This window comes from Rousettus aegyptiacus, unplaced genomic scaffold, assembly GCF_014176215.1.
Source record: "Rousettus aegyptiacus isolate mRouAeg1 unplaced genomic scaffold, mRouAeg1.p scaffold_m13_p_9, whole genome shotgun sequence".
Lineage (NCBI taxonomy): Eukaryota > Metazoa > Chordata > Mammalia > Chiroptera > Pteropodidae > Rousettus > Rousettus aegyptiacus.
This window is the reverse complement of record NW_023416312.1, coordinates 85,650,964-85,675,148: the sequence shown is the minus strand read 5'-3', so window position 1 is coordinate 85,675,148 and position 24,185 is coordinate 85,650,964. Positions and strand designations below refer to the sequence as shown.

General features: G+C 41.0%; 1 protein-coding gene across 1 annotated transcript in view; it reads left to right on the top strand.

Moving 5' to 3' along the window:
• The first annotated feature begins 21,379 nt into the window (after window positions 1–21,379).
• Window positions 21,380–24,185, top strand: part of GPC3 (glypican 3) — a 409,732-nt gene continuing 406,926 nt past the window's right edge. The window contains exon 1 of the mRNA XM_036227265.1: window positions 21,380–21,727. Coding sequence (XP_036083158.1) covers window positions 21,553–21,727 — 175 coding nt within the window. The 5' untranslated portion in view covers window positions 21,380–21,552. The remainder of the gene's footprint in view (window positions 21,728–24,185) is intronic.

Sequence of the window (24,185 nt, the reverse complement as noted above, 5' to 3'; positions counted from 1 at the left end):
TCTGGTTATCAGGAGTTCAAGGAAGGCCAGTCTGGTGAATAGAACAGCTTTAGGACATGTGGGTAGGATTTGGGGAGAGCAGGATTCAGCTCTCTGAAGAAGGCTGACAGAAATTGAATAAGAATAGTATCAAAGACCCTAGTCACTGACTGAGGTTCAAGACAGGGCCAAAATATAGGTACTTAAAAGCAGATAAAGCATTATTGCAGAGTTAGACTTAATTATTAGGGTTTTGGAGGAAAAGAGTGTCCTGACTGGTTGACATAAGGTCTGGGATCTATTGAGCAGGAGGGAAGGAGTCTAATTCGCTATGCGGACATAGTTTGAGGACTTAATTATTTATTCATATAAAGTATTCATTGAGCTACTTTTTCTAAATTTGACACTCCCCAAACAATCTTCAGGACTTGACTCCGTTTCCATCATCTTTCTTCTTGGGGAGAGAATACACAAAGTAGCCAATAGTTCTATTTTTCAGTATAAAATAAAGAGTGACTATGTGTGTAGGGGTTAAGAACATGGACACTAGAATTGAACAGACTTTTATAAGAATCCTAACTTGACCAGCTTGGACAAGTCATAACCTTTCTGGGTCTCTATTTACTTTTAAAATGAAGTGGTTCTAGTACTTTTCTCATAGTGCTGCTATGAGTATTAAATGAGATAATTAATGTAAAGCACTTAGAACATTTTTAGGCATACAGTTAATATAGTAAATTGATTTAGCTTATATCTATATTAGTATGTATCTTTCTGGTTTATCATAGGTTAATCTCTTGGGTTCTGATTAGCCCTAAAACAACATATAAAATTAAGTTTCTGAACCTGCATGACTGAGGAGCCCCATGACCTATGGCCACATTTTTATGATGCCACTGCAGCCCTTCCCTGTCATATTTCTATGCCAAACACTAGCATTGGCCAGAGAACAGCTATCTATCTTCTGGGCTTCTCTGGCTTTTGATCCATGCGTCTGTAATACTGTTTATCATTTTTTACTTCTGTCTCCCCTTACAGTGAGCTATACAAAGGCAGGGACAGACACAACACAAATACTTGTTGAAAATGTTTAAAAATAAAATTTCATTTGCACACATTCTCTTAGGACCTTAGCCTCTTCCAAAAAATAAGTTGGGTACTTCATTCAGGATGTTAGGGTACCAGCTTCTCTCCTCTTCTTCCAATCTCTATTTCTTCCATTCCTAGACACCTGCTCCTTGCTCTGAACAAGTGTTGGAAAGCAAATATGGCAGAAATAAATACCATTCAAGCAGTGCCTACACGGCAGGGAGCCCATAAAAGGAAAAGGCCCCTCTAAACTGGAGATCTGTTTATTTTGCAATTAACAAAAGGTCAGGAGACCTGGCATAGAATCCAAGTGTTACTCTGCTGTGTTAGCAAGAATTGTGAGGTTTGAAAGTTATTGCTGGAAATTTGGAATTTTTATTATGAATTCCAGGAAGCCAAAGTTTTCTGGGTGATATGTGAATCACAACAAAATATTCTGCCAACCTTTCACCCAAAGTTAGCTCCTTTTTGGTGATATAACAAGGTCAATAGGTCATGGGAGCTCTGCTGGATTACCTTAAAATGACCCCTTTTGAGGATGTAACAGATTATTAATCAGGAGCCATATCAAGGAGCTATGGCTAGGGAGGAGCAAGCTTTCAACTTTTGATTTAGGAGCTGGGAATTTACAGTTCTCTTTCTTCTGTGTGGCCTTAAGTTGACTTGGCATAACTTTAACAGGAACATTTGTTTAGCTGTTGTTCTTTTCACCACAGGGAATTATGAGATATCACCAATTCAAAAAACATATTGAACACCAACTATGTACCAGGTGCCAAGCTAGAGTAACAGAGACACACAAAAGAATAAGACCTTGTCCTAAAAACATTTGAAGTCCACTGGGTAAACAGACACGTAATAAGTTGTTATGGGTGACATTATGGAATATGTACTAGACAATAGTGAGACTGAAAGGAAAGAGTAGCCCACTGTAGCCAGGGAAGGAGTGAGGGACAAGAAGGAAAGAGGAGGTGGTGTATTTCATTTGTGTGAATACAAAGCGTCTTTCAAATAAGAAAAGTGCCTCCCAAAAATTCACTCCCACCTGTTTTGGCCACCACATTATTGATCCTGCATTTATTTACTTTAGTCCTCTTCTATTGGCTTACATCTACTTGTACTTGAAAATTGGTTTTGAAGTCTTAATTGCAAGATTGTGCATCTCAAATTCGTTGACTTTGCCTTTGAGCTAAAATGCTTTTGCTCTTCTATCCTTCAGTTAAGGCATATTTTTAGTTGCTTAACAATGGAACAATGGAACATTTCTGTACTATGTGTCATCTCAGACCAGAAACTTCTTGGAAGGGGAATCCCTTTGTTGTTATAAGCTACCTGCCTCATATGCATTTAGAGCTTATTTCATAAGGTGCATGCTGGGAGGTGAGGCATAATAAAGTATTTGGGCCACAAAGCCCAGTTCGGAATACCTTCCTCTGAGCATCAGACTGCCTCAAACCTTTGGTCGTTCACATTTCTTGCCTGCTGCTAGCCAGGGAAGCTTGATATCACAACAGTCTTGACTCCCTTGCTATTGATGAGAATCTGAACCGGCGCAGTGTCTTTGTTCCTTTTTATTTCTGTGGCTCTCAAAATGGTTTCTCAACAGCAAGTCAGAGTTCCTGTGCTATTAAAAGTAAACACAACTATCAACTGACATTTATATAGGTAGCCAAAGACCTATTTTAAAGCTTTTGAACCCAGCTCAAGGTCTTCCTGGGAAACTCCCACTACTGCTTATACACCCTTGCTGTGATGGGCTCCCACAGGCTTTAGAGCTAAAGTACTCTTCATTTGATTAGAAAAACTAAATTCTCATTTAAATATTCTCTTTCCACATGTCCCTTAAATAACTTGTGGTTAACTTTTTTTTTGAGCATGTGGTTTGTGCTTGATGATCTTGAAAAACATTATTCAAAAATAGCACATCACTGGTATCATTGCAATCCAAAGGGATGTTTCAAAGAGAGTGACTAGACAGAGCTTCTTCTAGGATATTTCTAAGTTATCCTATTGATGAGTATTTGTGCTTCATGTTTGTGAATGAACGAAAGCTAATTTAATTTTACATTAGCTTAATAATGACTTCGGGGAAACCAAAAGAGTCAGTCTTAGAAAAACAAAGCTGTTTGGCACTAAGCAAAAATGCCAGCACCCATTCTTATTGTAACACGACTTTCTAGAGAACCAAGGTATATAAAAAGTTGGGAGAAATTGTCACTTATTGATCCTAATAGTGAGATGTTGATGTTTCAAATAAACAACAAGATAAATCTCCTCTTGTTCTTTATCATTTGCAAACTATTTAAAAATCTGCCTCAGCAAAATCTCATCTATTTGGACTAATAGTGGTGGGAGCAGGCAGACCAACTTGAATTAGTGACAGGTTGGAATTCTGGAATGTTTTAAAACATGCCCTTGTACTAGTTGAAGTCTATGTGTACAATAACTCAAACTAACTGCTCACAGTGGCTCCCAAGAGAGATCCTAAGAGACTTGCTTTCGTGAATAGATAAGACTCATTTGTTATTAGCAGTTTCCATTGACTCATAAACAATGTGCTGAAGTCCTTCGAAACAGTTTGTTCCTTTAAGGAGATGAAAATGCATTTGTGATGTGGTTTAAAGAATCCTGCCCAGTAGATGCTTTCTTCATGGAAAGTGCAAAGAGATCTCTCTCTAGGATCTCTCACACACAGTTGGTGACATCTGAGGGACTGAGGTGTGACTGTACTGGTGGGGTAAGGTATAAAAGGTTCATCCAACTGCCTTTGTTAAGAAATGCATATAAAGTAGAGTTGGGAGAAATACCCACTTCCTCACCCCAGCCTCTGCTGGAGTACTTTCTAGCAGCAGGAATGGAGACCACTACCTCTGGAGGATGGTCAGTGCTAATATTTGGAAATGGTTGTCCTTTCCTCACCATTACTTGAGAGAATGGCAGCCCCTGTAAGCCTGTCTGAGTGTGGACTTGCCAAATCAATGTCTTTTGCCTCCCTAGCCTCCTTCACTTGGGTGTGATAGTGGGAAGTTGATCTTTGTTGCCTACCCATCTCCTTTCCTCCCCTAACGTTTCCTTTCTCATCCTAGAGCCCCATAATTAAAACCAAGAAGCAAACTGTTAGCTCAAAACCAGTCTTGTCCCTTACTGAGTTATGTGTGCTTAGTCATAAAGAATTGTGGAACATCTTAATCTTCCAAGATTCAAAGGAAAGAACTATAATTTTGGAATGTATGACAAGCAATAGTTTTGATACAGTATTTTGAGAATTAGATTAGGAGCAGCATACAGTCAAATCACATTGTGTGGATAGCCTGCCCTCCTTCCATCCCCAAACACACTCACCTTTGCTCTGTTAGGTAATGTAAATATCCAGCTGCCTCTCCATATCTGGGCTGAATGTTTGTGTTTGCTTGTCTGTATGGCCTTGACATGCCTGGCCACATCATGAAGGATCTGTATTATGATGTAAAGTCCAGCAAAGGATTCATGTTTGTTAATGTTTATACAATCCTCATACAAATAGTTTAACAAGTGCTTTTAATGTTTTTTAAATTGTGGTAAAATACACATAACATAAAATTTACCATCATAATCATTTTTGAGTGTAAAGGTTTATAGTGTTAAGTACATTCATATTGTTGTACAACAGATCTCCAGAACTTTTTGATTTTGCAAAACCGAAACTCTATACCCATTATACAGTAACTTTCCATTCCTTTCTCCCGCAGCCTCTGGCAACCAACCATTCTATTTTCTGACTGTGAATCTGACTACTTTAGGTGCCTCATATAAGTGGAATCATACAGTATTTGTCTTTTGTGATTGGCTTATTTCACTTAACATAATGTCCTTAAGATTCATTCATGTTATAGGATGTGTCAGAATGTTGCTTCTATTAAATGCTGAATAATATTCCTTTTGTATGCATATACCACATTTCGTTTATCCATTGATGCATCAATGGACACTTGGGTCATTTCCAACTTTTAGCTATTGTGGAAAATGCTGCTTTGAACACTGGCATACAAATATCTGTTCAAGTGTCAGTTTTCAATTCTCTTGGGCATATACCTAAAAGTGAAATTGCTGGATCATATGTTAATTCTATTTTTAATTTTTTGAAGATATTAAGTATTTTTAATGAGACAGAGTAGGAAGAGAAACATAAACTAGATGCATCATTATATTAGAGTTTCCTATTCCATCACATATATATTGAGTATTTACCGTATGCTCAGTGCTGCATCTGATATAACTTGGGACCTTATGATTCATTCTTTTCTCTCACTATAATGTAATCGCCATAAAGGTGGGTATTTTTGTCTATTTTATTCTTTACTGTTGAATGCCCTAAAACTTAGAACAGTGCCTGACATTCATTCATTCATTTCTTCAGCAAACACTTATTGAGTTTCTAGTGTGTACCAGGTACAAAATTATCATGAGAGTGATCATGAAAATCGGTGAAGAAATCAACATTTCCTGTCTGCTTGGGTAATGGGCAGAGTAGATGAAAGGAGACAACGGGGTCTTCCCCAATCAACTTTGTGCCCTGTCAGGTAAACATTGATGATCTCCTAATTGCCAAGGGAGTCGAGGGTGTTTTTAGGGTTAGGAGAGGACAGCTCAGCTGAAAATGAAGATCAGTGGAGGCAGGAGCTTTTTCCAAGTGGTCTTGGGATGGACAATGCCCCATTCACAATGCTGAAGCCATATTGAATTAGGAGGAGAGCAGAGAGCAGTACCTGATTATCCAAATCATCTGCTTATCTTGACAGGGCACAATCAACACTTGCCTCATATATTTTTTTCTTCTTCACTTTTGCCTAAATTTGAATAAGGAGATGAGGATCCACTATTGCCCAAGCAGTGCCTTCAAATTAGTGGACTCAAGAAACTAACCTAGATGTTACCTGGTACCCAGTCAAACCCACTTAGTTCAACAAGGTGGTATCTACAGATTCTTTTCAAGGCCATTTGGGATTCACAAAATGGCTCATTGATTTAACAATGACCATTTAAGTCTCCTCTTTCAAACTAGCATGATAGATACTATTGGAAAAGTTCAGCTGGTCAGGGGCTGAAAATATCTAGGGTTTCTTACAGTTAAGCCTTCAAAGGCATTTTGAAGTCCCATGCTGGCTCTAAATATGCCACATTTCCTCTCCCTTCTGTGAGCCTCAGAGATTTTCCTTGTCTATCTCTCAACTTTTAGAACCACTTCCCCTTATTACATTTCTTAGTGTCATTTTCACATCCAGGCTGGCCTTGGGGTAGGATAGAATCTCTCTGGCAATCCTTTTCTTGCCATCCTCCTAAATAGCATGGAAACCACACAGGAATAACAAAGTCACAAATATGTAGAACTGTTATACAAACTCAAGGCATTTCATGAAGTTCTTGTAAGCAATGCCCCTATCTCTTTTCCTTGAAGGTACCCAGAAGCCCCAGTGGTCTCCTGCTTTCTTTTATCTGTGGGGGTGGCACTTCTTATTGCTTATAAGCTAAGGCTACACTAATTAGCCTAACATTCAAAATCCTCTATAAGCAGACTAAGGTTACCACTCCATTATTATCTCTCACTCCTCTTTCAGTCTACGTGAACTGTCCGCTCCCACCAAATGGTCTCCTAATTGTTTACCCTGAAACTATTTTCATTCCTGTTTCCTAGTCTTTGTTCACATTAATTCCCTCAAGCTCTCTGCTATCCTTTCTTCAGAGCTTGGAGTCTTACCTTTTGTGACCACCCCATGCCCTTCTGGCAGAATTGCTCCCTCCTTGGAATTCCAGTAATCCTTCTAGTCTGAGCCACTTCTCTGGATTTAACATGTGAGAGTACGGGTGTGTGTGCGTGTCTAAGAGTGGGCTATTCTTTTTATCTCCAGAGTTAACACAGGTACTCAGTAAACATTTATTTTTAATGATGATATGTTCTCGAAGCCTGCCCCCGCCCCCTTAGGTACTGTTTACTAACGTGAATGAAGTGCTGCTGAGACTTGCTTATGTTTTAAAAAGATGAGGATGGTGATGACTCAGTGGCAATATCTTTTGGCAGAGAATTCATCTTGAAAATACTTTTACTATCCTAGCAACACACACGTAACAAGGGGAAACAGCCAAAACAGTCTCAAGATAAAGCAGGAGAGATTTTAGGATTTTAGTAGAAAAGACTTTCAGGCTTCCGAGGAAGGGAGGGCGGGGAGGAGGAGGGGAGGGAGGGAGGTATGGGCGTTCAGGGCGGGATGGCGGAGGGGAGGCGGGCTTCCATCTTATTATTTCTGTATTTCTTTTTTTCGGTCGGTTCGTGCTGTCGTATTTATTTCTTTTCTGTCTTTCACTAATTCCGTAAGTCAATGTGCGGTTAATCATTCCTTACTGTCCTTCTTCCTGCCTTCTCCTCCTTCCTTCCTTCCTTCCTTCCTTCTCTCTTTCTCTTCTCCATCTCTATCTCTCTTTCTTTCATTTCTTTTTATTACCAAGGCGATTAAACACTGGAATGAGCTACAGAGGTAAGTTATTGAGAAAATTTGGAAGGGTGAACAATTTATTCATTCATTCAAAGGAAAACTGGGAGGCAAAGTAAAGGAAGAGGGTAAAAGTTTAAGTATGAAGGATTTGGCATTTATCCATGGAAAACAGAGGAAGGCGGATAAAATCTTTTTTTTTGTACTTTTTGGTCTCTCAACTATGTATGGCTTCCCCAGCAGCATGAAGAGCCTTGTGATGGGTGGAGTTCATTCTTCACTGTGTTGTAGAGCCATCAAGCAGGCCAATAAAAAAAACACACACACTGCAGATGTTTTTCTCGGGGAAGAAAGGGTTGCAACAGTTACTAAGTAACAGTTTTTTCTGTTAATATCCCTATACCTTCAGTTACATAAAGATACAAACAGGCTTGCTGACCACTTTAGCCCCCATGTACCTCACCCAAAGAAATGTTGGGTGTGAGAAGGTGGGGAAGGACCTGCTATTACAAAGAAGGGGCATGAAGAGTTAGAAAAAGATAAGCACATTCAAGTGTCACGGCAGGAAGTAAAATAATAAAAAAAATCATTGAAAGAAAAACAAGAAAACAAAAGGTAAAATGTTAAAGGAACATTCACTACATAGAAAGCAAGTTAGGAAGTTTATGATTAGATTCTTGGAGAAAAGTATAGACAAAGTGACATATATTGCACAAAAGGCTGATGGTCAAATCCAATATAGAATACTTCAGTCCCAGAAACATTTAATCTTGAATTGCTCATTTATATAACAATTTTGGGTGTCTAAGACTAAGAATCTGTATTTTTAATAAGTGCTTCTACTGATTCTTAAGATTGGGGAAACACTATCCTGGAACTTAGTAGGAGTGAAAGTGGGAAAACAGCAACAAATGATTTCACTTGAAAGACAATTTATACAAAAGAAAGAAGGAGAAAGAGAGATAAAAGATTGACAATTTGATTTAAAGAATAAATAGTTTTTGCCTGTTTGTTCCCAAAATGATTTAATAACTAAATGATTTAATAATAACTACAGTGCGTACTCTTGATTTGGCACTATGCATGTATTTTCTCAACGCTCACAACAACCCCATGAGATGGAAACAACTATTGCTATCTCCATTTTACATATGAGGAAACTGAGACTCAGAGAGGTTGAGCTAGGAAAGGGTAGAGCTGGGATCCAAGCTTAAGTATCTTGATCTCCAGAGCCTTTGCTGCTCTGAATTATTTCACTAAACTGCTTACAAACTTCAAAACAAATCAACCAAAAAGCCTAGAAACAACAACAAAACAGAAATAAGTGAAGAAATTTGGATGAAGAGAAAATTAGGAAAGGAAAACAGATGAAGCTGGAATTGGTTCCTGTTCATTGATTACAAATTTGGCTTTGAGCTTTTCAACAGCCAAAGGAAAAAGGGAACCATGTCTTGATTCAGAGTATCCATAAGATAAAAGCAAGCCTGCTTTTTAGGAGAAACATAATGATTTCTGGTAGAATTTCCTGAGAGAAACGTCCTTTGTAGGTCCTCAAAAAGAGAAGTGCTTCTATTGAAAGGATTTTTTTTCAAAGGAAAAAGGAAGCTTTACGGTTTTTTAGTTTTTTAAAACTTGGGAAGGCGAATGTTTAAAAAGAAATAATTTAAATTAAGATTATAATATTATTCCCTTGTAAATATGTTTTCTATTCTACACTTCTTATAATTAGAGAACTACAAGTGAAGTTTTTGTCTTCGGAGATTCTAAAGAAAAGGGTGCCTATTCCTCTGGCTTGGATGCCTAAATGTAAGGACTGGCTGAATGGGGCCCCTTCCAACTCCGGGGCTGTGATTCTATACTTCTGTAGCTGTGCAAACACTTCTACCTGGGGCAGCTTAACCAGTCTTAAACCTAAAGACTCAGCCACAGTGATGGCAATGAATGCTTCCATTGTGAGAATCTTTTCTGATAAAATAAATGTTTAAAAAAACACACACACAATAAAACAAAACCTCCACAACATTCGGGATTAAGACACACCCAAGTAAGACATTTGCAGTAACAAAAGTTTCACTTAGTAAATGCTTGTCACTGGGGATGGAGAGTCAGCACTTAGGCACCACTCATTTAACTCCGAGCGTTTTGCCGAAGTCCTTTGTGTCTTAGATGTCAAAGAAATCTTTTCTAAGGGAGCCATCAGCACCACCTCAGGGGTGATGTTTTAAGCCTAATGTGAAAAAGAGAGTTTCTCTAAAACTTCTTATATGATTAACACGGTTGAATGCCCTTTATGACAAAGCATGGGGAGTGCAAATAAAATTCTCTTCAGGGGGAGACCTTCCTCCCCTCTTTCTTTCTTAAATTATTTCTTTGCAATGTAGCACAGGAAAAGAATTTTCACATTTTAGGGGGAGAAAAGCTCAGGGAGATACAGCTGTGCAATTTAAACTGACCCGACTCATTACGAATTGGGTCAAATGGCTCAGAGGAGGCTTTCTTGCTGTATGTAGTGAGACACAAACCCATAAAAAGAATGAGAGAGAATCAAGTTAACATCATTGTGTACGTTAGGAAATGTGTCATGGGGCAACAGCTAACACAAGCACATTTGCCTTTGAGAGTCCATTTGAATCTTTGGCCTTCTGGCTAGCACGGCAAATCCGGGAAAAAGGAATACAGGAGGTTTCTTTAAAAAAAGGCATGAAGGGCTTCCCTCTGCAAAGAGGAGTATGGTTATGCTGCTGTCGCTTGTTGAGTCAAAGACTTCATCCTTACGACAGAAGATGTCACCCTCTGGAGTGCTTGATGGACTGTTACCCTAACAGGTTTTCCCTCTATAAACAGAGTCCAGCCGTTTGGGCCTTATCTACTTGATTCTAAAATAGCTCGTCAATTTAATAGCATTCAGGTTGTTTATGCACACACAAGGCCCTTTGAAAATAATCCTTTTCATGTAGCCAAACAGGCATTTTGAAATCAACTAATTGGATGGTTGTCTGAATTCAACTCGTTGTTTTAAAAATAACCAGTTGTTCCACTGAATTACATTTTTTTACCCCCAAGCCAATTGGTGTGTGTAGACAGAGTTTGAGTCAATCCAGATGGCTGGCTGCATTTTTGACTTGAACTGAGTGGATGTTTTGTGGTCAGATATATACAGCTCTTGATAGCCACTGGGGAAATGGAGGAGAAGGGAAGGAAGGTGTAGGAAAGTTAGGAGAAATTATATCAACAAAAGTTTCCATCTTGAGTGCTGTGGATCCAGACATTTTCTGCAATCAATCCTCCCTCCCCCTCAACACACACACACGCACATGCACACAGGCACACACACACATAGTTAAGAAAACAGAAATAAAGTAATAACATCCCTCCCAGCTGGCTCTGCTCACGGCTGTGGGTCTTTTCTTTCTTTCTCTCCATGAATTTCTTCACTGCTTGGGTGGCCTGTGGAGGGATTCTGGCAACTCAGCTTCCTCGGTTTAGTTCCCTCTCAGGCTAACTTTTCTTTCCTGTGGGGAGCTGTCCTTTGAGGGACTCAGTGCTCCTCTCAGCCTGTAAAGGCAAGACAGGAAGAAAAGGGCTTCAGTCAGGCCTGTACCTCTAATTCCAAGCCTGAGGCCTGACTCTGTCCTGTAGAACCATTTTTCCTGAGGGAAGCTGTGAATTTCCCGTGAATGCAACCAGTTCTCCATACCTAGGCATTTCTACTACTTTTTGAGAAATTCTAAGTTTTGTATATCTAGTCTCCATAATTAGCTGTCAAATTCTGCTGGCCTGAAGAAGTGCAATTCAGATGGTTTTAAAAGCTACTTCATTCTGACTTATTTCGATTTCTTCATTTACCTTACTGATAACAGGATGAAAGTAGAACAGAGACAGATTTTCCCTGAAGCACTTTAGGTTTTTCACTTACGACAAAAAAATTTCTCCAAACATTTAAAATCAAATTGCAGGAATGATTTCCAAAATGTCTTCTTTTTTTCTCATATTCAGAGTGAATATGATATAAATTCACTTTTCTACTGCTGACATTGTACCTTTTCTATATTGTGCAAAAGTCATTGTTTTCAATGAAGAGAAGAACATATTCTGAAATCTGGCTCTGTCCATATTGTCCCTAACTTTTCTCTCTCATCTAGTAAATCCCAAATTGGCATGTTTTTCATAACATGTCATTTTCATGTTCATTTTAAAGAGTCTAGCTCTTTAAGGTGAGTATCGATTCCCCTGAGCCTTTCGAAGACATCTGGATAACATTCAAAAGTTTTTGCCTGTGACATTTAGGTTTTAAACCACTGCCACATGGCTTGTGGGATTTTTTTTTTTAGAATTAGAGGTATATAACTTGGATTATGGTCCTGTCTTCATTGCTGACCTGCTATGTGACCTTGGGATGATCACTTTACATCTCTGAATCCCAGAGGTTTTACTCATCAATATGATGGAAGTAATAATACTTGCATGCCTGATCTATCTCATAGGGCTATTGGGAATAACAAGCACATTAATGATATTATAAGTTCTGTTTGCAGCAAAATTAAAGCGAGAAAGAGAGATCTCCCTGGGTTTCAGACCTATGGCTGCTTCAGGTGTGAATATAATTACTCATAGAAAGATACCCTGCTGATCTTCTCATCTTAGAGTCAAGAAATAAACCATATCTGTGAAAATATGCAAAAGGACAATAGGCAAATCCATCTTTCATTCTTCGATTTTTCTCTTTAACTATCTCAGGCTTTCCCATCCTTGAATGGTATAGGGGCATCTGATAAACCCCAGATGGTTTAGAAGAACACAGAATCCTGTTGTATATTATCATCTTGTCTAGTTGCTTGCATGTGATTAAATGACCTTTTGCCATCCGAACAGTTACACTGAGAAAGATGAACTTTCACTTCCATATGTGGGATAAATGTTTTTCCTCCACATATAGTCTATCAGCCGAGAGACTGGCATTGTTTTTAGTTGTCAAGAAAGCGTTGGCCTTTTTTTTTATCTGAAGAAGAATCAGTTCATTGCTTAGCAGCAAGCAGTAAAAAGGAAAAGTGAATAAAGCTTGATATTCCCATACAGCAGTAAATTTAAAATGGTATGAGTGTATGTGCATATAACTGTGAAGTTGAACACTGAGCTAGATCTGGCTGCAAGCTCAAGTTTGAAGACTTTTTTTCAGAAGTGAATTTGAGCTCCTGTAGTTACATTCAGGAAATATGAGCCATTACTAAGGCTGGGAATTGGGGGTAAGGCCAAAAAAGAAAAGCCTGGAAATTTAATTGTAATTGGGGAGGCCAAATGACAGAGGTTAAGCCCTGGGAAATGGAAAGGCAAATCAGTGTCTGAGAATTCCTGGGCCTGTGGCAGTCTTTTGCCCGGCCTTGGCCATCACTGAAGACTGCTTAGCTCTCATACCCTCCATGTGGACCTATTTTGAGGTAGGCTGAAGGAGGACTAAGCTGGAGCCAAGATTGTGAAGTTAAAGGAGGCCCTCTGAGGTCCTATACTCCCTTCAAAAGTATGAATCCTGTAAAACCTTGATAATCCAGCACTCCCCAAAACTGGCATGGTGACAAACCTGGCAAGGAACTGACAACTAAAAATGCAAGCTCTCATTTATGCCTGGTCATTCCGGTGGTTAAAAACAAACCTGGATAAGGAGCATGAGGATAAAAATTTTGTCCTCACCACTACATCACCAGTGCTTAGAATGTAGTGATTGTCCAATAAATGTTGGTAATAAATAAATAAATAACATAATAAAGTAATAGTTATTAAAAAACAGACAAATAAAAAAGCTGGTTTTGATGGCCTTTAAAAGAAATAGCCAAAGAAGAAGTTTATAGGATACTGTGAATACCTACAGCATGCCAGACACTTTCCCTATATTATCTCTAGTCCTCTCAAAGACTTTGCAAGGTTATATTTTTTTCTAGCATACAGAGAAGCTAAGAGAATATCACAGTAGGCACAAGTATTCTGGTTGCCCGTATTCTACAGTTAGCATTGTACTATATTTGTATTATCTATCCATCCACTAATGAACCAAGGTTAAGTTTTTAATCCTCATTTTGTAAGCGAAGGCTCAGTCATGTAAAGCAGTTTCCCAAGGTCACCAAGCTTGTAAGTAACAGCTGGAATTTGGACTTGGGACTCTCTGACTCCGGAAACTATGCCCACCACACTGTGTGGACTCTGGTAATCAACCATGTTGCAACATAAATTAAAGCAAGTAAACTGGACCCTGGGTTGAAATCGACTGAGGGGTAGAAGTTACTAATACTGAAACTCAAGAAACATCTCAGGAAGGGCTACTTTAGCCTTTGATTCCAGAATTACAATTTGTAAAAGGCAGACTAATGCAGGAGGGCAAGGATCTATGCATTGTATATATGTTAAAAAGGAAGGGATAAATCATTACAGGGGATTTTTGTTGTTGATGCTATTTTTAAGAAAGCATGTTTTGTGATGTATAGTAGGCCCTGTGCAGATTCAGCTCAATGTCTCACTGTTTCTGTATATTCATAACATGTACAAAAATTGAATATGATACAAACAAATCAAGAATAGATTTGATTATATTTTATATACTTTGCTTATTAAGGCAGGAAACTATGCAATACATTTCAGAAAGATTTCCACAGAAAGGAGACTGACACAAGTTTCTCAACAGGGAAAAACTTATAAAACCTCCTGAAAGTTTACTACCATTATTTCCAAACAATATAATAATCTGTTAGACTCCTATACAGTGAGATTTAGAGAAACATAGTCTTTTACTTTTAGTACTTTACAATCGTAAAGAGTCAACATCAAAGCCTCAGTTATTTAAAAATTTTAATGACTTAATTCTAAAAATCTCTGATTTAGATCTCTGGAGATAAAGAAAATATGATAGAACTATGTTTATATCTTCACTCTTGCAATGTTGCTTACAATAAGCCTTACTGTGCTGCTCATTAGGAAAAAAGTTAGATTTTAAATATTGTACACAGTACTCAGAATAAGAGCACTCATGAACCAACAGATATTTGTTGAGAATCTCCTATGGAGCCATTGATGGGATCTGTGTTGTGAGGGATCCATTCAGTCACTCTTTCAACAAATGCATGTTGGGTGTCTGCTACGTTCTAGACACTATTCTAGCTGCATGGTACAGGAGTATAAGATACCTTCCTTCAAGGAGTTCACAGTCATAGAAACAGACTATCAGAGGTAGAAGGAAACTTAGAGAGCATGTAGTCCACCATCCTCAATTTATAGCTAAGGAGGCTGTGTTCATTTACAACATAAAACATGATATAAATTAGGAGGCAAATAATTGATGAAATAAAATACAAAGGCTATGGAGTTCAATCTGTTTTGTAATTTATACCAAAATCTACTGAGATGCAAAATCTCATGTAAACCATACTTATACCCTCCTGAGTATTGCTTGAATAAAAGTGAGCCAAAGAAAAAAAGTGTCCTATGAGATAATTTTTATAGGAGAGGTCTTTTAGTTAGAAATTTATCTTTAACTGGGCTGTTATCAGAAATTTCTTAACTATTGTTATTTTAATAGAAACTCTCTATAAGTAAGGAATGTGAAAATTTATTTTTGTAAAGAAAAGCATCCCAGGGCTTTATTTGAAAAACATTTACTAACTGATTACCATGGCCAAGGCACTGTGCACATACCAGTGAAATGCTTCTCAAACTGTCTGTAGTGAAGGATAAATTTATTTTATATTATTTTTATTTTCTATCCAACATGTACAAATACTTAGGGAAAATACAATAAAAATGAATGATTAGAAAAATTTTAAAAATACAAGATATATTTGTTTTTAAATAGTTATTAGATTGAACAGTGGTGCCAAATTGTTGTGTGCTTACATGAGGAAGCAACATAAAATTGTGATAAAAGTTTCTAAATGCTTACTCTCCATTTTGTCACAGACTGGTAGCAAACAGTGCATGGACCAGCATAGGTACATCGACTACACTTTGAGTAGTACTGTTCTAGAGGAAGTACAGAGAAGAATAATATGAACTCCTGCTCATCTAAAACTCACAAGTCAAGGTGGAGAGAAAAACAAAAACATACATTTGCTGTCGCATGTGGCAAGTGTGGTCACCACAGGTGCTGGTGTGGCAGGTATAGTGGACTCTGGGCCTGGTCGGTAGAATATGGAATGGTCTGGTACTACTCTCTCTTTCCTTTGGCTACATGTCCCAAACCATACTGCATCTTAAGAACACAGTTCCTGTGTAAAGCACAGCATAGGAGATATAGTCAATAATATTGTAATAACCATGTATGGTATCGGATGAATACTAGACTTATTAGGTGATCAATTTGTAAGGTATATAAATGTCTAATCACTATGTTGTACACCTGAAACTAATATTGCATGCCAACTGTAACTAAAAAATAAACAAAGAAAAAAGAACACAGTTCCTAATGAATAACCTTTATGATAACTCTAGAGTTAGGGACGGGAGTGCGAATGGTTTTTTCTTCTGAAAATGCTTTTGAAATTTCCAAGGCTTAAGACCATGGATGGGGATTGGGAGGTGAGGTGGGAGAGGTCGTTGAAAGTATGAGTTGCTGTCTGTGGTGGTAGCTGTCTATTTCCTCCCATATGTTGCCGGGAATTCGGGGAGCTGTAGGGATGTGAAAGGGCCTTGACGACTTGAGGGATCAACTGTTAGAGATCAACTGTTGACCTATCAGGACCCAGACTCCAGAGCATAAAAACCAATGAAAAACAGTAAAATTACTTGTAGTTTCTACACATCGTACATCAAAATAAATATATTGCAATACTTGAACCACTGCGTTTTTTGGTCCACCATAATTCAAAACAAAACAAAGTATGCGTGAATTGCCATGTGGCACATAAAGCCATGCCTCAGGCATTACTAGCCTTTAAATTTAAAGCTACCATACTCTTAATCACCAAACTACAAACCTCTTAAATTTCTATAGAAAACCAAATATCCTATGCAAGAGACATAAGATGTTAGGTGTACATAGCGTGTATTTGGCCAGTCAAAAAAATTCAATGTACTAAAAAATGTGTTAGGAATATAGATCAATATCCCTTATACATATGAAGACAGAATAGAATTTTTTTATTTGTAGTAATCAACATGCTGCCACAAATAAAAGTTTCAATTTTTTTTCCCAAGTCTTAGAGTCTAGTTTACAAGAACTTCACTATATTTTGTGAATTTAGTGAGGGTAAAGCATAGTCTCTGGTCTGAGGAGAGGCAATCCATCCATAACTCATAATGCAAGCATCTCAGCCGGGCCTATTAATTTTCCATACACATGGAGCCAAATTCTACCTGGGATTATTATGCAATTTTCGAAATGACTTTAAGTCTTTCAACTTACAAAGTTACCATTTACATTGCACTGGCCTGCTGGCTGGTATGAATGAATGAACACTCTTTCCCAAAGGACCATAATTCATTCTCCAATCATAGCTTATACATTTGGGAGAATTGGGATCAGTGTGCCTGGCGCCTCCCCTCCCCTCTGCCCCACAAAGGAGTCATACACTGCAAGAGAAGGGGAGACAAAGTGGCTGTGTGCCATAAAGTGCAGAGGTACGGCTAGGGAAGTGTTGACTGTGAGCTGCACCAGTCTAACATATAAGCAACAGTCTACATGATGTGATTTCAGGTGCACCAAAAAAGGCCTCATTGCCCCTCAGTTTAAACACTCCCTTCCCACTGGCAAATGCCTGGAATTCCACAGTTTTTAGAGCTCTGTTCCTTTGGTTTAAAGCTTTGATCGCTGTTAAAATATTCGTATCCCTGGGTGGGCAGCCCCATTATATCCTATCAACTCTGTGTGTGTGTGTGTGTGTATGTGTGTGTACACATGCCGTTTTAAAGTTTCTTCTCTGAAAGCAGATTTTGAGGGTGGGGTGAAGGGGAGAAGATACTATGTGCCTGAGGGGGATGGGGAGAGGAGAACATCACCTGGGGGCAAAGGGAACTGGGCCCAAGATAAACCATGTGTGCGTGTGTGGCCGCATGCATGGCCATGTATGAGCCCCTCCCATGGCAGCAGATGTTGAACACCCTTTCTTAACCCTCTCCCAGAAACCTTGATTTATGCTGCTTTTGGGGCCGTGGAACCAGACTCTCCTCCGAGCTACAGCAAGATAATAGCTGCTAGCTACAGCTGGGAATTCTCGAATTCTTTTAAACTGGAGACTAGAAATGAAAGGTGAAGAAAAGTTCTTCTGGGCCTGCTGCACTAGGTAGCTTTTCTCTGAGGTCCAAAGAGGAAAATGAGGTCCAATGGTGTTATTTAAATGCTTCCAACTGGGCCTGAAGGCACAGAACCATGAATTGTAGAAAGTACACACTGGCTCAGTGAGCATGTCCTTTTGTGTTTCTAGACTGATTGTTCCTCTGTCTCTAGCTAAAGAGTAAGGATGAGTCATTAGCTTGACTTCTAACATGAAGAAGGGAGCCTTGAAAAGTAAGATGGTTGTTGTGAAAAGAAAAAGAAAAAGAAAACCCAGTCTTAATTCATAGTCACCATGTCTGGTCTGGGCAGTATACGCATATAATGTAACAGATTTTATACTTAAGTAAAGGAAATAGATTTTTGTCAGCAAAATTACATGTCATTGGAGAGACAGAGTGGACAGCTGTCCATGGTGTCCTTGTGAGCTTTCTTGACCAAAAAGCCTATTCCTCGGTGCCTTTTCCAGCACTGGAATTCTGCTTTCAGAGTCATTGTTTGAAGGCTGGAATGCTAGAAAGTCTTTGAGAGTCACTTATAGAAACTTGAACCACTCCTTAAGGTTAGCAAGTTTTATTAACTCTTACCTTAAGTAGGCTCAAAACCTTCCAGTAGCTTGGAGGGGCAGCAGAAGCTTTAAGGACAAAGAAATATTTCACAAAACCTTAGGGCCAGTTTGCCTATAACGTAGCTTAAATTATAGTAATTCACATTCCACCCTGCGAGTTTTGCAATGTCCTCATATTCCCGATACTGTTTAATATTTTTCCTTAAGACAGCTCATATTTTTATTGAAATAAATCTATCGCAGCACTATCTACTTAGCTTTGTCCTAATGAAATCATGGGTTGGATGCACTACTTATATATATTTTCTAATCCACATTAAAATAAATATTTATTAAAATAAAACCCCAAAACATCACTGGCCCACATACCACCAGGGATTCACGTACTTCACTTTGGGAAGCACTGACCTGGCTCATACAGAATGTTAAAAGTATATATTAAAAATAAGTCACAATCCTTCTTTTCAAGGTATTCGATACCCGGTAGTTGAAAACAACTGTTGCCTTTGTAGTTAGTTGCATGAGCTCTGGAAGATCATGAATTTATGGGAGGTCATGTCTTCCTCTGTAGGGTCATGAAATTCAATCAATGCTTGCCTTCCAATCTGCCCTTTGGTCACAGGGCTCCACAGGTGGAACATATCAAACTCACCAGCCAAATTATGACTCTTAATTGGTGTTTCTTTTAAAGTGGATATGTCATTTGTCAAATGTTCAATGAAGGAGCAGGCCTAGCCTCAGGCAAAATTATGAAGTAGAAGAATGCCAGATACATAGGGGGCACTCAAATGTTTGTTGAACAAAAAAAGAATGAATGAGCCCTAGTCCTTGACTCCTTCTCTTCCATCCCCCCCCCCACACTAGGTTATTATGCCCTTTTAATTCTAGGTACTAAATATCTCTGGCAGTTTTTTTCCCCTTCCAAATCTCCTCTGCCATGGGCCTTTCTCATTAATTGCCTGGATTATTTTCACAGCCTCTTAACCAGCTTCCAACCTTCTTCCTTCTTCAAGCCATTCTCTACAGTATTGCTGGAGAGTTCTTTTTATAAGGCATATATGATCACGTCACTTCTCTGTGTAAAATTTCCCTAAGTTGTTCTCTAGGCTCCCTCATATGGTTTCAAGACTCTGCATCATCTGGCCCTTACCTACCTCTGCTGCTTTAGCTTTTCTAACTTCCAAGCCTGAAATCTCCCACCCTCCAACTGGGCCAGGCCAGGCTCTTTTCTCTCAGTCTTTGTTCATGCTGCCTCTTTTCCCTTGGTACCCTTACTTCCATCTTCTTTTTTTCACTTCAACTTCAGCTGGACTTTCAAGCCTGAATTTAAGGCATCATCTCTTCTGGAAAGCTTTCTCTGATTCACCCTCTCACCCCCTTAGAACTAACTCTCTGTTTGCCTCTATGTTAGCACTTACCACACGCTGTGTTAACATTTTTCTGTTTGCTTGTCTTTCCCATTAGACTTGTAGTGCTTTGAAGTCAGGTACCATAGGTTAATCTTTGTATCTCCATTGTCTGTTTGTGTCCCACAGTGTCTGGTACATAGTAAGAGTTCAAATATTTGCTATTGAACAAATGAATGAACAAATGAGCTCCTCAGCAACCTTCTCCTTGCTTTGCCTCTCTTCTCAGCTCACAAGTTCTGGCAAATCACCTCTCCCCTGGCCTAGCACTTCCCAGAGAATTCCTGGTGTGGAGGCTCTCCCTTTTCTTTACCTATCAAAGCCTACTCTCACTTAGGTCAGAAACAAGACAATCAGATGATAAACTAATTCACACTGATGTGTTAAATCATTTTATTATATAAATACTGAGTCCCTACTATGTGCTAGGGTATGTGTACGGGAATCACATAAAAGAATACAGGGGTTAAAGATCCCTACTTATGAGTATATAGGTAATGTCTAAATGCATTCCTCTTATGAGGAATTCTTTCAATGTTTTCAGACGAGCTCAGGATGGTATGGTCATAGACGTCCTCTGCTTTTCAAAGAACTGTATTTCTAATGATGAAATTTAAGCAGGAGATGTGGGGATTTGGGGGTAGGAGATCTTTCTAACAGCCTTCTGCTCTACCTAGGAAACGGGCTAGCTCTGAATCAGTAAATTTGCTGTGTAAATGATTTTATAATAAGTTAGGCTTCCTTTGTGCCCTAGGTTATTTTGTTGTCACCAGTTACGCTTTGCTTCATGAAGGATCACCCGGGGCTATCTTGCAGGAGACAGATTCTTTTAACACCCTGGGATCAGGTGCTTTTTCCTTTGTGTGGTTTTATTGAATCAAACCTAGTAAGCCCCACGGGCTTTCAGACTTTTTAGGCACACATTCGAAAATGAGGCAGGCTATGAACCCCGCAGTTACTCCTGATTGTGACTATATGTGGGTTGGGCTTGCGAATCTGGCTGGAGCTGCGACAGGAACTGGTATCGGGTTCAAGGGAAGCCCCTTGGAGATCAAGAGGAGAAGGTGGGTTTTGTGCGGAGGAAAACCTTGGTGGCCAGAGACGAGCTGGACCAGGCTGGGAGACCTGTGGTGAAGTAGAGCGTGGAACTTAAGCCAGGGACCCCACGTATCCCATGGAAGGATGGAGAGATTGCACAAATCCTAAAAGGAAAAGCCCTCCCGGCAGTAGGCCAATGAGCAGCGGGAAGGAGGAGTGAGGCTGGGGAACTTCTCCTAGAGCCAGTCAGAGGGGACGGCTGCTAGGAAGCCAATCAGCGCTCCCGAGCCTGCAGCCCCTCTGCAGTAGTTGTGCCAGAGCGCCCTGTGTAGAGCGGCGGCGAACGGGCAGTGGGGTTGGGCTGCCAGGAGCCATCGCGCACTCTCCTCTTGAGCCTCCCCCGTTGGTCCCCACGTTACGGTGCTCCAGCAGTCCCCGCGGCCCGGCATCCCGCGCCCGCAGGCTCACGGTCTCCCCCAGGCCGCGCAGTTGGCCTCGCCCCGCCCCGCCTCGCCCGGTCCCTCCTCGCCCCGCCCCACCCCGTCCCGGCTGGCCCCGCCCCGCCCCGCCCGCACTGCTAAACATTCCCGCCCTCGCCCAGCGCCCAGGTAGCTGCGAGGAAACTTTTGCAGCGGCTGGGTAGCTGCAAGTCTCCCGCTCCTCCTCGGACCACGTCTTGCGAGGCTTGCCGTGTGTCCTGGGACTGCTCTCGTCCCCGCTGCCACTCTCCCGCGCTCCCCTCGATCCCCGCCCAGAAGGATGGCAGGGACCGTGAGCACCGCGTGCTTGGTGGTGGCGATGCTTCTCAGCTTGGACTGCCCTGGACAGGCGCAGCCCCCGCCACCGCCGCCGGATGCCACCTGTCACCAGGTCCGCTCCTTTTTCCAGAGACTGCAGCCCGGACTCAAGTGGGTGCCTGAAACCCCCGTGCCAGGTGAGGAGGAGTCCCTTACTCATTCCCTGCGCCCAGCGTAGAGCCCCGAGGCGCGTGGTGGCGGTACCCTGAGCGCTCTAGCCGCACGGGGCCCAGGTCATGCGCCCTGCCGCTGGGCACCTGGGAGTGGTCGCTATGTCCGGGGCCGACCAGGTCTTCTAAGGGAGGAAAAGAAGGGTGTGTGTGGACGGTGGCCGTATTCCCCAGACTCACTCTGCTGTCAGGGAAGATGCTAGTGAGAGGATCGGCGGGCATGGCCTGCTCCGGAGCCCCCATATTTGGGGGAGGGCGGGAAGATGGGAGCTTTCTCTCTGGGCCTCGGCGAACTGGTGCTCCACATCGAACTGGTGCCTCTGGAATTTGCCACCCTCACTCACAGAATTTCAACCTTAGCTGGACCGCGGCTCCAGCCATTCTTTCCCTAACCTCTCCTTCCTGCAGCATGGGTTCTCGAGCTCACGGGCCCAAGTGCAGGCAAAGTTGAGAACAGATCTCCGAATCCGCAGTTGCAGGTAAAAACACACAGAGGGAAACTTTTGACGAAGAGTGTCCCCCAAATGAGGAGGACTGAGCCCTTTCCTTCAGAACAGCGTCCCTTCTCTAGGTTGGCAAAATCGCGTCAAAAACGGTGCTCCTGGCCCAGGGCTCTGGAGTCCAAAGATGATATAACTCCTCCCCCCTCTCAAATTCGTCAGCCCTTTTGACAGGCGGGACCCTGAAGGGGAGATGATTTTAGATGGAGGAAAGTTTCTGAATGCCTGCCTTTTGTTCTGCACTATCAGATCGTGTTTTAAGGCCATATTTTAACCGTAGCTGAGGGCTGCCGCTGTCAACAGACGAATATTAATAGCCTTGTGTGATTGACTGTCCCGCGGTTGGACTTCTAAAAGCCTGCCTTAGAATCCCATCAGGACAAGCTGCTATACTGACAATGCGGGGAAGAAGACTGGGTTTCAAACAGGTTAATTTGTCAGCGGTGCGCTTTGAAGAAACAGCCAGTTGTATTCGCAAACCGTAAGACGTATGTGGCCTCCAGGGTCTCTTCGCGACCCATGCATCCAGCGAGGCTCGTGTCCCGCACTCCCGAGTAATCCGAGAGCAGCCGTTGCCCAAACTTGGCTCTTGGCTCTCAACTCAGAGAGGCGGGCCTGATGGTTGGACCAAGTTGTAAATGCGATGCGCGCCCTGTGGGCGCTGCCAGCGAGCGTACACTAGCGGGAGGTTACCTAGGCAGCCAGTGCGCCCTCAGCCTTTTCTTTAGGTGGATAAAAAGAGCCGAGCAAGCCTGCTGTTTAGTTGCAAAGGTAATTGGTCACCCTTTTTGGTGACTGAAATGCATTTGTGCATATTTTAAATATTGCTTTGCAGGACTTCCCTCTAAGGAAGGGTAGAACTACCTCTTCTACTGTTAAGTGTTAATAACATACCACGTGGGCGTGTGCAGGAGCTGTAAGGGGCAACCTATGAATCAGTTCCACAGAGCTGAAACAACAGGCAAATCTCTCTCCCCCTCGAAGTGCCATGGTAATTAGATTGCTAAAGCTGGAGAACATGCTTTTGTTGATAATGTAAAAATTGGTCTTCACAGGATTAGCCCCCACAAGATGAATGGCTCCAGGGTTGGGGTTGGGGCCACATTTGGCTTGTTTGAAACTAGGGAGTAAAGGTTGTGCTTAAAAGAAGAAAAAGGCCAGAGGGAATGCAGATACTGATTGAGCAACCCCCTCCACAGACACTCATGCCGGTGCCCCTCCCCCAGCTCTCTGGCTGCCTGCCTCTTTGCAGCATCTGTATAAAAGTATTGGGAGGGCCCACACACTGTGTATGAGATTTGGCCTGCACTCCCTCCTTCTCAGCTCTCTTACTCCAGGCTTAAGGATGGCCAAACTCTAGGAAACAGGGACTGGTAATGGAAATTTATTATTTTCCGCTAGTATTTCCCAAACTCCATAAGAAAAATCACTTTCCAAGGGTCTTTACCATTTACATTCAACATTCCCAACTTCACTTCTATTTAACAAACATGCAGTGTTGTGCACCTTTTACATGGCAGGCACTGTTCTGACTTGCCCTGGAGCAAAGCCAGACTTCAAATATGGTGATACCATACAGCTCCCATCTATCCTAGATTTACTGGGACAGTGTGCATTTTTAGTACTATGTCTTGGCATGAGACCATGTGTCCTCATTTTCAGTTGGGTGAATATGGTCACTGTAGATATGGAAAACATGGTGAAAATGTCCATGTGTTGTAAGAGCTCATGAGTATTTCAGAGACGAGACAATAATGGCAGACTAAATACAATGGTAAGTACATAATTTCAAAGCGAATAAATGTGTAATTTGCTGTTGTTCAGTGGTTGGGAATTGAAAGAGAGCTTCAAATTATTTGATAGTTACAAATCATCATGATGAGCACTTGACATTTTTTCCCATCTATTTTTTAAGCTATGTTCAC